Below are 14,536 nucleotides of genomic sequence, written 5' to 3'. Positions count from 1 at the left end.
TAGATAGCCACGCCCCCTGATTTGCATATAAGAACGTGAAATGAAATACTGTGTCATTATGCATTACGGTGCCATTATGCATTACCGTGTTTTTATTCATTTATTTATTATGAAATGCAGTGTCATTATGCATTACCGTGTTTTTATTCATTTATTTATTATGAAATGCAGTGTCATTATGCATTACCGTGTTTTTGTTCATTTATTTATTATGAAATGCAGTGTCATTATGCATTACCGTGTATTTGTTCATTTATTTAATTTTGACTAAAACGGCATTCCATAGGCTTATTCCCATCAACATTTTCCAACCTTCCAAATTTGCCTGGAAATCATGCTGTGAAAAAACACGCCGTAAATAAACAAACCTAAACAAACCTTATGGAGAAGACCAGTCATCATCAGCAGCAGCTTTCCGACTGTACTGATCTTACTATTTTCATTCTTCTGGCCTCCTATAACCGGTTATAAGTCAAATAAATACATACATCATAGATAGTAAATCATTATGCATTACCTCCCCTTTTATTTTGATAGGATTAAAACACAGCTGTTCAGTCTTCTTTGGGTGGAAAGTCAAAAGTTCCTGGAGATCGTAGCGTGTAGGTAGTCTGTAATATTGGCAACCACACCCGGCTGTGATGTAGTGTGGTGCTATGGTGCCAGACTAATTGCTGCACAGCGTGTGGAAGAAAACAAAACGTCTGGGAGAGGTCACTGTTTAATTAAAGCTGCGTGTTAGACAAAGTCGAGACAATTTCATGATGCAATACATTTAGAAGTTGATGATGTGTTTTGTGACATATTGGCATGGTAACTTCAGCTGTCAGACACAATCGTGGCGTAAAAGGTTATAGTTCTGTCAACACCAGTAAATAAGAACTTTATGAGTAAATAGTGCATTTACGTTTACATCAATTGAGTATTTCCATTTCATGCAGATTGCCACTTATACTTTAAAAATCAATTGAAATACAGTGTTTTTAAAATAAATACTAATAAATTGTGATGTATTTTACAGAACAATATAATATGTATATAAACTTGCTAAAACTACCCCTGCCTTTGCTAAAAAACCACATGAAAGAGATGATAATTCATTGTAATTCTCTAATATTCTTCATCAGCGAATACTTTTGTACCTTGACTATCCGCGAATCACACGTGGGAGTATGACGTCACCGCGGATATTGAGCGTGCCAGTGCGCATGCGCCAGTGAAACCAGGAAGCGCGATGCCGCAGACACGTCTAGGAAGAGAGCGGAATAATACGTAAGTAGCACCAGAGAACGGCGTAATTCTCAGATTGTATTAACGAATCGCTCAGAAAACGTAAGAACGTTTAATATAAAGCGCGTTCGGCTCTTTTTTTTAAACGGTAATTGTTCACAGAGCGGTTGTCGTGGGTGAGGATGCTAGCTCTTCACACCTTCGGAGCATATTTAACTCCTGATGTTCGTCTTTCTGAATGGCTGAAATTGCCAGGTTCGACTCCTCGGAGCCCAAGTGAAAGTGTTCGTTCGTTTTGTTCGACAAACAAATTTAATTACCCTCTGTCACCTTCTTCCTGCTGGATGCTCTGTGTGTGCAACCTCACGTTAAACATGACGAAGCTTCCTGCTCATTTCCACGCTCTGATTCCCTCTTTAACAAGTGGTTTTAAGGATACTTTTTTTTTTTTAAAGCTTTTGTAAGCTGTCAAACGACTGCATCGAGCTCACAGGCCGAACCCGACCAATCCCCCTCTCGGGATGCGGGTTCTGAAGCTTGTGTTTTGTTGTTGTTGATCTTGTTGTGCTGGAACAGGTCGACCCCGCGTCGCATCCGGCCGTAGCCATGGTGACCTGCCGCTGGTGCCCCGGGCTGCGCTCGCGCTCCTCGGCCTACACGCTGGCCCTCGGCCTGGGCTTCGTGACTCTGGGGACCAGTCGAATCCTGCTGCTCAAGTTCTCTGCCAATGCCGGTGACGTTGTTATAAGCTGTTTTCGATGATCCTTTTTGAAGTGGGGGGGGGGGGGGCTGACGTTGGTTGACTTTGTCTGTGGTCGATTTGCAGAGAACAGGTATGACTTCCTCCCAGCGTCCGTCAATCTCCTCGCTGAGTTACTCAAGCTGCTCTTCTGTCTGGCCATGTCGGTCAGGGTCATAGTCAAAGGTACGTGTTAAAGTCACTGTGTGTGTGTGTGTGTGTGAGAGAAGGTGAGTTTATTGGCTCTTCTCGTCTGTCTCGTCAGAGGGACGATCGTGCAAAGAGCTCGGCTTCTCCTCCAGCGCCTCCTTCCTCAACTCCCTGAAGTGGGCCGTCCCGGCTTTCCTCTACTTCCTCGACAACCTCATCATCTTCTATGTGATGACTTACCTGCAGCCCGTTAGTGAAGACTCTGATACTTCGTTCACGTGACTACTAGTTATTCATCCAGCACTAACATGCCAATCACTGCCTATTGGTGACTCTCTGGAGACCTCTTTTAAGTGTGAAATGTTATTATCTAAATGTAGATTCCACCCTTTCATATCAGGCACGCTTTTACCAAACGTCCCGCCCAAAGACTCGCCGTTTAACGCTCTGCTATGGCGCTGCGGTGTTATTGACCGGGCCGTTGCTCCTCTTGTCCCCAGGCCATGGCAGTGTTGTTCTCCAACTTTGTCATCCTGACCACAGCAGTGCTCTTCAGAGTTGTTTTGAAGTAAGTGACCCCCGATTGACCTGCGCTGCCTCGCTCTCCTCTCGTTCATGTGTCTGTGTGATGAGAGGTGATTAGTGTGCATCAGCTGAATCCCGTTCAGAAGAGGCATCTTCTGTTCAACCGAACAGTAAAAAGACAACCAGTGAACAATTCCACAGCTTTAAAGCAAGATTTAAATTAAAGTATTGTAATTCATCCAAATGCTTTTTATCTGTTCACCTTTACAAATTAGACATTTTGTGCATCATCATGTACACATTACAATATATTTTTGGTCACAGCTTCATGTCGACCACGAATTTAACTAAAGTTCTTTATTTCCCCTCATCTTGTCCTTCCAGGAGGCGCCTGGCCTGGGTCCAGTGGGCGGCGTTATTCATCCTCTTCCTGTCCATCGTTTCCTTGACGACGGGATCGGGGGTCAGCCAAAACTCCATACCCCTGCCAGGCCTCCACTCGAACCCCCTCTCCACCCCCTCCAACTCCTGCCTCCTCTACACGCAGCTGCTGGAGCAGATGAGGAACAGCAGGTGCTTTTAATGAGTGACAGCTGCAGCCCCCCGGCTCCGTCCAGACGTCCCTTCTTCACCTCGTTTTCTTTTACCGCCGCAGTGCCAGCGAGTCGTGGGTGTCCTCGCTGCCCGGGCAGGCCTGGAGGGACAGCGTGGTGGAGAAGCTGCGCTCTCTGGGCGTGGGTCACATCCTGCTCCTCCTGCAGTGCTTCACCTCCGCCATGGCCAACATCTACAACGAGAAGATCCTCAAAGAAGGAGACCAGCTCACGGAGAGCATCTTCATCCAGAACAGCAAACTGTGAGAGGCGTCACACAATGGGGCGCGCGCCGGACACTCGGACCCACCGAGCGCTAACCCTCTAAGTCCTTTGTGGTCTTGCAGGTACGTCTTCGGCGCGGTGTTCAATGGTCTGACCCTCGTGCTCGGCGCCGAGGCGCGGGGCCTCGCCGCGCACTGCGGCCTCCTCCACGGACACAACGTCTACTCTCTTTGTCTGGTGCTGGTCACCGGTGAGTGAAGGCGGGACCAGTAACGGATCCTTGTGAGTGGCGAGCGCGGGCCGTCCTCCAACCGGAGGGGTTGGGGCTGCCTCGCTGTGACTACAGTGTGTGTGAATGTTGGTCACTGGTGGGCGGGTGCCACTGTGTGCGGTAGGTCCTGTCATCAGTGTGTGAATGGGTGAATGATGTCATGTGGTGTTACAGCGCTTTGAGTGGTCAGAAGACTAGAAAAGTACAGTCCACTTACCATTTATATCTGAAGTGAATTACTAGTCTGCTGTTTTTTTTTTTTTAAACCTTTGGACAAATTCAGGCTGGACGGTTCCCCCCCAGCTTCTGGTCTTGATGCTAAGCTAAGCAAACAACTGTGGGCTGTAGCCTCACGTGTACCAAACAGAAGTGAGGGGGGTGTCAATCCACTCACCCACCTGTCAGCTAGACTAAGCATGTGACCTCGTATTACTTACAGAAGGAGGCCCCTTGTCAGGTCGTTTTAGGCTTTAAACGGACAGGGACTGGAAAACCGCCAAATGCAAACATCTCTTTTCTTCGAGTTATTTAAAGTCTTCTCTGTCTTCCCCCCCCCCCCCCCCCCCGCCCCCCAGCTGCCCTTGGTTTATCTGTGGCCTTCATCCTGAAATTCCGAGACAACATGTTCCACGTGCTGACGGGCCAGATCACCACCGTTCTGGTCACCGCCCTCTCCCTCTTCCTCTTCGACTTCCGCCCCTCGCTGGACTTCCTTCTGCAGGCCCCTACGGTGCTGCTGGCCATCTTCATCTACAGCGCCAGCCGCCCCAGGGACCCGGAGTACACCCTGCAGCAGGAGAAACTGCGCGTGGCCAACGGGGAGGTGTTCGAGAGGTCCAGAGGGGTAGGGCGCCAACGTGCACGTGCTTTTCCTCCCACTCGCCCCCTACCTTCACGTCCTCAGTTTTTTCTTTCTGTGGCAGGACGGCGAGGAGCTGGAGCTGCTGACGAAGGGCGACACAGACAGCGAATCCGAGGAAGAGTCTTTGTAGCGGCAGGAAAGACTCCCGAGTGTTTGTCAGCTGATAAACGTGATCAACGGATCATGCGATGAACTCATTGAGACTGATGTGTGTGTTTTTAAATGGGTGTCATTGGCCTGGTGCAAGTAAGGCACCAATACGTAACCCTCTCTGCATCATCAAGGCCTTCTATTGGATGGTTTATTTCCTCTAATGATTGATTGTGTGTGTGTGTGCAGTTGATTTGGTGATCGACGGCAGGCGTACTTTTTATGTCGGTGTGACGCTTCCTACGTGTTCTAGATTGTAGTTCGCATCGATGGCACTTTGTGGACAATAGGAAAAACCCAAACTACAACTTCAGAAATGGGCCCCGTGTTTCCACTGCAGGGCCTTCAACACAAACCAGAGCTATGAGCAGTTACACAAAGCGTTGTGAAAGCACAACAAAGTGCCTCTTGGTTCTCTTGAATACAACTTTTTTTTGTTGTCGTAATTACATATATTGACGTAATTCAACTGTGAAGTACAATAAAATATATTTCTTTTAGTTTGGTTTGTGTGCAGCAAAACCGCTTTAATTTAATCTAACCAACACTAACGGTTGAAATTGTGATGTTGGCAAAAGAGTGTTTCCTTTCTTCTTCTCACTGGGCCACAAGGAGGAGATGCAGCTTACACAAAGCGATTCAAGGTCCATGTCTGGTAGTAAACAAATGTTTATTTGTCATATAGCACAATGGAGTATAAATAAGAACTTTGTATTGTAACAGAAACTTTACAAAAGAGAAATAAATGGGACCGCTTCTTTTCATAAAACAATTGATGACTGCACCTAAAATTCAACCGATGTCCAATAAATACATGAATGTCTTGTTTTAGCTCATTATCTACAAAGTAAAAGTGTGCTTATAAAAGGAAAATAGAAAAATTCACCCTGGAAGGCAAGCGAAGGAGACCGATGATGTGATTAACGTGCAAAACGCCCCGAGCCTCTGAACCTCCAGGCTCCTCCTCGCATTCACCGACTGGTCGAACTGTGCATCAACCGTCCGGACTTTTTGAGGCTTTTCACTAAGTGCTGCAGAACATTCCAGGAACCTGACCCGTCTGCCTTCGTAGGGAGGATGGGAGGCGGGGGGGGCCTCAGTAACCGTAGCCCTGGCGGTAGCCGTCCTCGTAGCCGTGCTGGTGGTAGCCGTAGCCGCCGTACTCGTCCTCGGGGCAGCGCATGCCCAGCGACTGCTGGATGGCCATCTCCTGCCGGCGCAGCTGCATGGAGTCGATGAGGTCGTAGATGATGGCCATGGACCACATGGGCGACGGGTACCAGGACTTGACGTTGCCGTCCTTCCCCACCAGCAGCATGGAGAAGTACTCGGGGCTGATCTGGAAGTAGTTCCTCATGTCCTTCACCAGGTGGCCCGACAGCCCCTCGCGCTCCACGGTGGCGCTCCCTGGACGGAGCACACATTTTGTTTGATTTTTTTTTAAGGACGTGAGTGTGTTTTTTCCTTTCGCCGACTTGTTTGACATTCACGTTATCTCCGACTGGGGAACTCGAATGCCAAAAAAGCTGCTGGCGAAGCGCTCGTTTTGCACGAGATGCACTCTCATTTATTTATTTTTCAGCAAACGTTTGTTTATTCAGGTGTTCTCGTGAGCAACGGATTCCGTTGCTGTGAGGTCGCGTCTATTTGTAAATGGTGACCTTTTTGAGGTAGAAGGTTATTAGGGTTATTCACGTGCTTGGAAAAACAATCTTTACCCCTCTGTGGTTGTGAAACTGTCACACGTGGGTCTGAAGCGTTTTGCCCGTCGTCATCTGGTTTTTTTCCCCTCACCAGCGGGAGGGTTAAAGAGAGTTAAAACTGAAAACTCACTATGACAGCGTAAGTCTACTAGGGCCCTTAAGCGTTTCTTGTCTATTTTCCTGTAGATTGGACCACATTTAGATTTTGATCATAAACATGTGTTTCTAATGTTCACTGGGGGAATGAAGTGCCCCCTTGAGGCCATTGGAGAGAACGCATTGGTTGAGCTGAGAGGTTGTGTTTTTGTTTGCATTTTAGTGTTAACGAGACGAGCACTTACCATTGATCGGATAGAGTTCCAAGACTCCGCCCATTTCCGCCAGCTCGGTGCCGGTCAGCTTCAGAACGGCGATGTGCCTCAGACCTACGTCGCCATGGCAACGGCGACGGCCGCGGACAGACACACAAGAGGCGGTGAAAGTTAGTGCCGCCATCCCCTGCCCCCCCGCCCCCCCACCAGGTAAAGGGAGGGAGGGAGGGGGGGGGGGGGAGACGCGGTGGTCCGGAGGGTCTCGCCTCTGATGCGAGAAAACCGCTCCGCTTGGTGAGAGCCAAGTGCCGAATACCGGGAGATCAAACCCCCCCCCCCCCCCCCCCCCCCTTCCCGGGCCTCCAGCCCAGTCAGCAGGACGGGCCTTTGTCCGGGGCCAGCCAAGAGCAACACACGATGGGATGGGGGGTGGGGGGGGGGGAAGACAAGCTTCACCTGAATCTCCCAGATGGGAAAAAACCCGCGCACGGACGTGTCGACGTCACAGAAAAACAGGTGTTCGTTTGAGGTGAGTCACTAATCACCAAAAACGTCAAATAGCAGATTGACACAAATTAAAAGGCCGATATGTGACTTCATCACAAAGTGCAGGGGAAGGAAGTAAGAGAGGAGACGAGAGTGTCTCCAGATGACTGTGTTTATGAGAGGTGGAGTACAGGGGGGGGACCCTTTCAAGTTTACATTAATCCCACATAAATCTGTAAAATGCTTCCTGCTGTTGAGATTTGCAAAAAGTTTCGATAAATATCTCCTTTTGAAATACACAGCACTGACATTTAAGTATCTGTGGAAAAGTAGCCGGGCTGAAGAAGGCCGTCGGTCGGGGGGGCGGGGGGGAAACAAACAGGGCCAGTCGTGTCCTCTGTGCACAAACAACACTCACAGGTGGTGCTGATGAAAGCTGGAGGCTTGCAGTAAACAGAGAAGTGATGTAATCCACTTCTTCATGTCACTTAGTTTCCTCAAGTGCTCCAACTAAGACTTTGGCAGCTGTTGACGGGTTCAGGTTAATGTGGGCGAATCCAATCTGGTCAACCCTGGATCACTTCATTTTAAGGTTTTACATTCTTCTCCCCCCCCCCCCCCCCGGTACTCAGTTAAGCTTTCTTTATTTTCGTTTATTTGTCTGCTCCTGTCTCCAGGCAACAGGAGACGGACAGGAGCGCAGCGCTGAGCAAACACAGAAAAGGCAGAAAACAACTCCAGAGGGGGGGCGACACAATGCCATCGTTTAGCCCAGGCCTGAGGAGGACTCCGTTGGCGGGGGGGGGGGGGGGGGTCGACTCACCGAGGTTGCAGGCCTGGCTGGTCAGGGCGTAGAGCTGCTGCTGATAGGCCCACTCCTCGTCGTTGGGGGCGGAGATGATGAAGAGTCGGCGTCTCCAGCGGAACCTGCAATCACACGCGAGATTCCCGCCTGGCTTTAAGTGGCACTTCCGTCGCCGTGGCCGCTATCGAAGCCCCGAGGGTTGACAACGCCGAATTATGGTAAAAAAAAAAACGATGTGATCTGCAGCTGTAAACCAGGTCTCCGCGGAAACGAGGCTACGCAATGACTCAGCCGTGAGGTACTTTTAGCGCGAGGTTTGAGTGACTAAGTGAAGACGTCGGTGTTTCACGTTTCAAACGTTTTGTGGGGTGGGGGGGGTTGATGTTTGTGTGTCCGCGAGGAGAAGGTGGCTTTACCTGGAGAGGAAGTTCTCCAGCGATCTGGGCTTGTCCTCTTTCTTGCAGACGATGCCGTCCCTCTTCTGCTGCTCCATCTCGCGGATGCGGGAGGAGAAGGTGTCGACGTAGTTCAGCACGGCCTTCATGGCGATGGGAACTTCGTAGGATTGCTGGCAAAAAAAACCCGACAAGAACCAATTGTGCTCTTTCCCAAAGCCGAAAAAACCGGAGACGCGAAGCATGAACACAATTCCATGGCAGAGGAACGTCTGCGGGTGTGTGTTCTTCTGCCTCGGCTCCCTCTGAGTTCCTCACACCTCTCTCACTGCTGCCCTGTCTCTGTCAGCGGAGAGCTGAACACTGGCCCCTTTGACGAAACCTGTCCATAAACAGCCCAGGCGATTCACCCCGACATGCGCGCGCACACACACACACACACACACACACACACACACACACACACACACACACACACACAGTGTTCTGTCCCCATGGAGGCTGTGGATACTTCATTCGTACACCAGTTTTTGCCTTTTTCGAAAGATGGAGCCTCTGAAATCAGACGGACCCTGAAACGTATCCCGGTCCCCCCCCCCCCCCCCCCCCCCCCCTTTTAGCTGGCGTCACGTCTCGCGTTACCTTGACTCTCATGTCGACGTCGGAGATGACCATGTAAAAGTCGTCGTAGGTCATGCCGAACTCTTTCCTCAGCTCTGTGATCAGGTCCTGGTTCACCAAGTCCTCCTGACGAAGACCCTTCATGGGCTTGTCGTTTTCTGAGGGGGGGGGGGGGGACAAAGGAGACAGACAAATGAAATCTAAACAACAAACGCAACACACACGTCACGCGCCGTGGACCCAACGACTTAAAACCACTAAAAACCCTGTGAGGTCACTCCGGACTGAAAGAGCCTGCTTGTTCGCATGCAGCGCCTCCCGACACACACACACACACACACACACACACACACACACACACACCTGTGGAACAAGACGGTCCCACCAGTGGGTGTGTGTGGGGGAGGTGACATCACAGCAACACTTTTTCCAGCGTGCGGACTCGTAAAGTTGTATAAAGTGAGTCCTGAAGTGCAAAAAAAAACAGGCCCTCGAGTTTGAGACGTGCAATAAAACGTCTTAAAATACACCTCGTGTCCTCGTTTAATTGTAATTTATTCTCAAGTCAAATTTGCCCATCGGTCTGTTCTGCAGTTTTTCGGGGTGGGTGCAGCGCCTCGCGACACCTACCCAGCTGGTAGTGGTCAATCTTCATGGTGGAGTTGGTCAGGGAGCCAAAGACGGTGATGATGGAGACCTTCCTGATGGCCATTTCACACACGGACTCCAGGTACTCGTCCCGCTGCTGGACGTACATGGCGCTCTCCTCGCCGGGGGACGTGATGAGCTGGAGGGAGGTTCGAAGAAGGTCGCGGTGTCATGTCCGTGCAAAGGAAGGGAGAAGCGCACATGCAATGTTTACATTGACCAACGCGCGAGGGGGGGTGGGCATATTTTTCCAGCCCCCGCCTGCAGCGCCACTGGTGATAAGAATCAATCCTGGCTGCCAAACCAGAGCCACGCAGTCTGCCAGCACACAGCTGTGCAGCCTGTCGCAGCTCCACACACGGTGTGCGTGTTGCATTACGAGCCCACTTCACTGGGATCATAAAGAAATTTCACCAGGAATTTAAAAATAAAAAAAAGAAAGGGGAAATGAGCGAATGGCTTGCTGTGTTATTAATCAGCAACTGGTCCAGATGTTTGGCTTTCAACGTGTTCATAACTCTCCAGTGTTCTATTTTGGAGGTTGGAGTTGCGAAATACTGTGTCGACGAGCCCCCCCCCCCCCCCCCCTCCCCTCCCTCTCCCCACCTCGTTTCGGGCTAAAAACTCGTCCAAGACAAAGTACGTTTGTCAAGAATTTATGATTGTGATAATCAATGGTTTTAGCAGACATTTCGGTTGCATTGCAGCTAGTCTTCTGGACTACTGTCTCCCGGTGGGAGGAGGAGACATTTGTACGGTCTGCTGCTGATAGGCTGGCGGTTTCCTACGGTGTTTCATGCTAATCTGACTAATCTCACTTCCATTGAACGGAGAAGATAAGAGAATTGGCATCGATCCTCGCGCATTCTAACCTGTCCTTTATGTGTGTGTAGGTGGCCTGTGTCTTCTGACTTATTTCATGCTCTCACCAGCAGCCTCCTCCTGTTTTCAAAGTGGTCCAGGAAGGAGGCCAGAGACCCCTTTGGAGGGGGCGTGGGCTTCTTAGTGGTCTTCGGGTAGTCCTCCTTCTCTGGGTACTTGGACGGCTTCTTTCCATTCTTCTTGCCTCCGATCTTTCCGGCCTTTCCTCCCCTCCTCTCTGCTTTCTTGGCGGCCTTGTCGGCCTTCTTCTTCTTCTTGTCGTGCTTGGCCTTGACCTTCTTGGTGGGGCTGATGTCGGTGAAGGTTTCCGCCTCCTCCGGATCACCGGCGGTCGCCCCCCCCGCTTCGTACTTGTCCTCGTACTCATTCGTCAGCACCTGCAAAGATACGTTGTGAGTGGGGTGTCGGGAGTGCCGGTCCACTCTCCGTGTGACGTAATAAGGAACTGGTTCCGAGCTCACCTTCTCTGCCCCGTTCCTCCTCTTGGTGGGTTTGGTCTTGGGGGGCCTGCGGCCGGGTGGCTCTCTGTCGTCCCTGTCGGTGCGGTTCTCCCCAGCCGGGGTGGTTTTGGCCGGGTACGTCGCCTTCTCTCTGCGGTCGTAGCGGTGCGGGTCGGCGGTGGTTCTGGGGGCTGGGAGCCACGGGGCTGTGGGTTGGGCTCTGGTGGGTCTCTGGGTGGTGGTGGTGGTGGTGGTAGGTCGCTTTGTGGTGGTTCTTCTGGTTGTGGTTGGTTTGGTGGTGGTTGTTGTGCTTGTTGTTGTGGTTGCTCTGGTTGTGGTGGTCGTAGTGGGGGCCCGGGTCGTAGTGGTGGCCCTGGTTGTAGTGGTGGCCCTGGTCGTAGTGGTGGGCCTGGTCGTAGTGGTGGTGGTGGTTGATGGGGTTGGCCGCGTAGTTGTAGTTGTTGTGGTGGTGGCAGCTGTGGTTGTGGGCTTTCTTGGGATCTTCTTCCCTGGTTTTATTTCTACAGGTGTCTCTACGGGTCCCCACATCGAAAGGAAGACAATCTATTAAAGGTTTTTACCACTTGATATCGCTTCAAAACACGTTTAACTCAAAATGCCTTTGTTAATATTTCCAATCACTGACTTGAGTTATTTAACCAGATGTCAATTTACGAAACAGTTGTTCTGTGCACAATGCTGGATGATAAAGAAGCAAATTGTGACCCGTGACTTTCACCTCCATGATTACAAAAAACGATTTCATTTCAACCCCCTCTCACCTGCGAGTGTGCCCTCCTCCACCTGGCCCTCCACACCTGCTGCTCTGCACTTCTGGACGAAGCCCTTCTGTCTGAGCTTCTCCAGCCTCCTCATGGGCGACTGGTCGATGACCTCGTACATGGCCTCCAGCCTCACGGGGTACGGGTACCTCTCCTCCACCTGCAGGGTCTTCTTCAGCAGCACCATCCCGAACTTACCTGCGGGGCACCACAGCACTCATCAAGCACTTTCAGGTGAAGTCGGGGGGGGGGGGGGGGCACCTCCTTCATGTCTCTTACCTTTCTCCAGCTTGAGGAAGCTCATGAGTCTGGGGATGAGGGCCGTGTCCAGCGGCTCTTCCATCACCTTCCCCTCCGCGGTGATCCTCCTCACCTTGCCGCCCATCTCTCCCTCCTGATGGAACATGACAACCTGGTGGACGTGTCGCTCGGCGAGCTCGCAGTACACGTCTGACTTCAGGAGAGACATCATCAGTCGGTAGTAGCCGTCGGAATCATGCGGCGCCGAGATCACCAGGACGCGGTTCCTCCCGGCGAAGCTGGCCAGCAGGTTCGGTGACCCGGCGCCGTTGGGCATCCGGGTGACCCGGGCTCTCGCTCCCGGAGCGCCCTCGTCCCGCAGCGTGTTCGGCCGGCGGGGCAGACCGATCTGTCCGGCCACCCCTCTCCGGCGAACTCCCTCTCTGTCGCCCCGCACGGGGTCCCTCCTGACGGACGCCGGGAGACTCTCGTCCGCCGGCACACCTTTCTCCTCCACCTCGAGCGCGGCGACCATCGAACCGAACCCGGCGTGGTTGCGTCGGACGGGGCGCTTCCTCTCCGTTGCGCCCGGGCTGGCGCGTCGGGGTAATCGCGCCCGCCCGAGCTGAGTCGATTCCTCGGCCTCGCTCGTCAAAGTTAACAGATACACCAGAGCCAAAGTGAGAACGAAAGCCCCCCGCATCCTGGCGAAGGCGTCGGTCCGAACACGCACCGCGGGGTTCGGAGACAACGATCCAGCGGCGGAGCCTCGGTGCTGCTGGCGGCGCCTCTTCTTCTTTTTTTTTCTTCTTCTCTCTTTTCTTTTCTTTTATTAATCAATGAATTCCAGATGAGGCCATGAAGGTGCGAGCAGTGATCGGCTCACAGCAGTCTGCCAGCCGGGTGTTTCAGAGCATGTCTCCCGCCGAGGAGATCCACTTCCACCGCGCGCTCCCAGTGACAGAAGAATACGAGGGAGAGTTTGTTTTGACAGTTAAATCCCGAACTTCATCTCGGCGACGCTTCCGTTTACGAGTGTAATCCCAGGAGGTCCCGGGGAGCGGAGCTCATCTGTTAGACACACGTCCCTAAACTTTGTAATAACTCCTCAGCCCTCGGGCGAAATGAAGGAAAGTCTTTCGGCGCAAAGTTTTCGCCACCTCGCCACATCTCCAAAAAAAAGAAAGACCCTAATAATCCGAATGAATCCTCGGGCGTTGTCCACGTCCAACAAACTGCGAGACGGTCACCGGGGTTCAGAAGGAGGAACCACCCACCCAAAATGCAAAGAAATGCCTGTGCGCTCCCACGCAGGTTCTCCTTGGACGTGCAGATCTTTCGGGGGCTTTCCCACAAATGTCCCACCCGAGACACCAGCCTCCGGACTCTTGGAGACGCGGAGTGCAGGACCTGCCCCGGCACTGCGGGTTGCCAGTTCGGTCAGAAACACCCGTTACAGTAGAAGCCAAAGTGTGTGTCCGTCCGCGCTTCTACTGCGTTTGGCTTCACGTCCCAACTGGAGCGGAACGTACCACGCGGTCGGTTCGAGGTGCATTGAGAGGAAATAGATCAGTATTTTGGAACCACTGCTGGGAAGAAGAAATTAGCATAAGCAGAGTTTGTTCTATAAAGTCACTGAAGAAACGCCCTTATTTCTCCAAGAGCGCAAACTTCCCCCATTTTCTTCTCTAGCTGGTGTACAGAAACAAAGCTGCTGAATATTTAGATCCATCTTCTCCTCCCTGGTGTTTCATGGCGAGAACCAATAATGTACCATGTTTATTTGCCAAAGTAACACATTTACAATGACTGTTTTTTTTTTTTTTTTAACTCTTGGACTCTTTTCATTTCCTCTGAGAACTTCCCATATTCTGCTTGTAATTAAGGCCTAGAGAAAAGTCAACTTGTCTGAGCGCATCCCACCCTGATCGCAAAGACTAAACACTGCATGTACAGCACCCATCTCTGCCTCAACATAATGAGGTGAAAAAAAAGGCATAATTCAGAAAAATAATACATTAAAAATGGAAAAAGAACAGGACATCCTGTTCTTTTTCCATTTTTAATGTATTATTTTGTATTAGAAGGGTTTCTCCGCACCGTCAACAGAAATAATGATTGTATGTTGACATTTAAGTTTTGCAGACTTTGATAGATAGTCCAGTGTTTGCCAGCGGATGCAAACAGCTGCCTGGCGGACCGGGTCATGTGCCTTTTGGCGGCCGAGGCAGTGCTTCTGGCCTTTTGGGTTTCGGGTTCTTTGTCTCTCGCCGTGCCCCGTTTCCAAAGTCAGCCGAGGTCCTCCCCCCTCGCCCCCCCCCCGGAGCTTCACTCTGTCATTACACTCGGTGCGTGCGGACCGCTGCAGGCCTCCGGGCCGCTTGGCTCCCGACGAGTCGAGCTTTATAAACGTGTGTTTTACTGCCATCCGGGGTGCTTCTTTATTACAGACCTTTCATTACATTCAAACAGACCAGT

The 14,536-nt window shown here is 51.3% G+C and overlaps 2 protein-coding genes across 2 annotated transcripts; one reads left to right on the top strand and one right to left on the bottom strand.

Moving 5' to 3' along the window:
• The first annotated feature begins 1,165 nt into the window (after positions 1-1,165).
• slc35a5 (solute carrier family 35 member A5) lies at positions 1,166-5,248 on the top strand. Its single transcript, XM_037489378.2, has 10 exons — positions 1,166-1,272; positions 1,807-1,963; positions 2,057-2,155; positions 2,235-2,368; positions 2,620-2,687; positions 3,029-3,217; positions 3,300-3,500; positions 3,585-3,712; positions 4,309-4,577; positions 4,657-5,248. Exons 2-10 carry the CDS (start codon positions 1,837-1,839, stop codon positions 4,723-4,725), a joined length of 1,284 nt encoding a protein of 427 aa, XP_037345275.2. The 5' UTR covers positions 1,166-1,272; positions 1,807-1,836; the 3' UTR covers positions 4,726-5,248.
• A 148-nt stretch (positions 5,249-5,396) lies between these two features.
• Positions 5,397-13,556, bottom strand: ccdc80 (coiled-coil domain containing 80). The gene is made up of 10 exons (XM_037489377.2): positions 12,098-13,556; positions 11,819-12,016; positions 11,058-11,569; positions 10,644-10,973; positions 9,697-9,853; positions 9,088-9,224; positions 8,467-8,618; positions 8,069-8,172; positions 6,790-6,873; positions 5,397-6,152 (listed from the first exon to the last, which is right to left on the bottom strand). The coding sequence occupies exons 1-10, from the start codon at positions 12,759-12,761 to the stop codon at positions 5,842-5,844; spliced, it is 2,649 nt and encodes an 882-aa protein (XP_037345274.2). The 5' UTR covers positions 12,762-13,556; the 3' UTR covers positions 5,397-5,841.
• Positions 13,557-14,536: the final 980 nt, after the last annotated feature.

Source organism: Pungitius pungitius, chromosome 10 (assembly GCF_949316345.1).
Source record: "Pungitius pungitius chromosome 10, fPunPun2.1, whole genome shotgun sequence".
NCBI classification, from domain to species: domain Eukaryota; kingdom Metazoa; phylum Chordata; class Actinopteri; order Perciformes; family Gasterosteidae; genus Pungitius; species Pungitius pungitius.
Note: the sequence above shows the minus strand (reverse complement) of the source record. Positions and strands in the feature narration are given on the sequence as shown.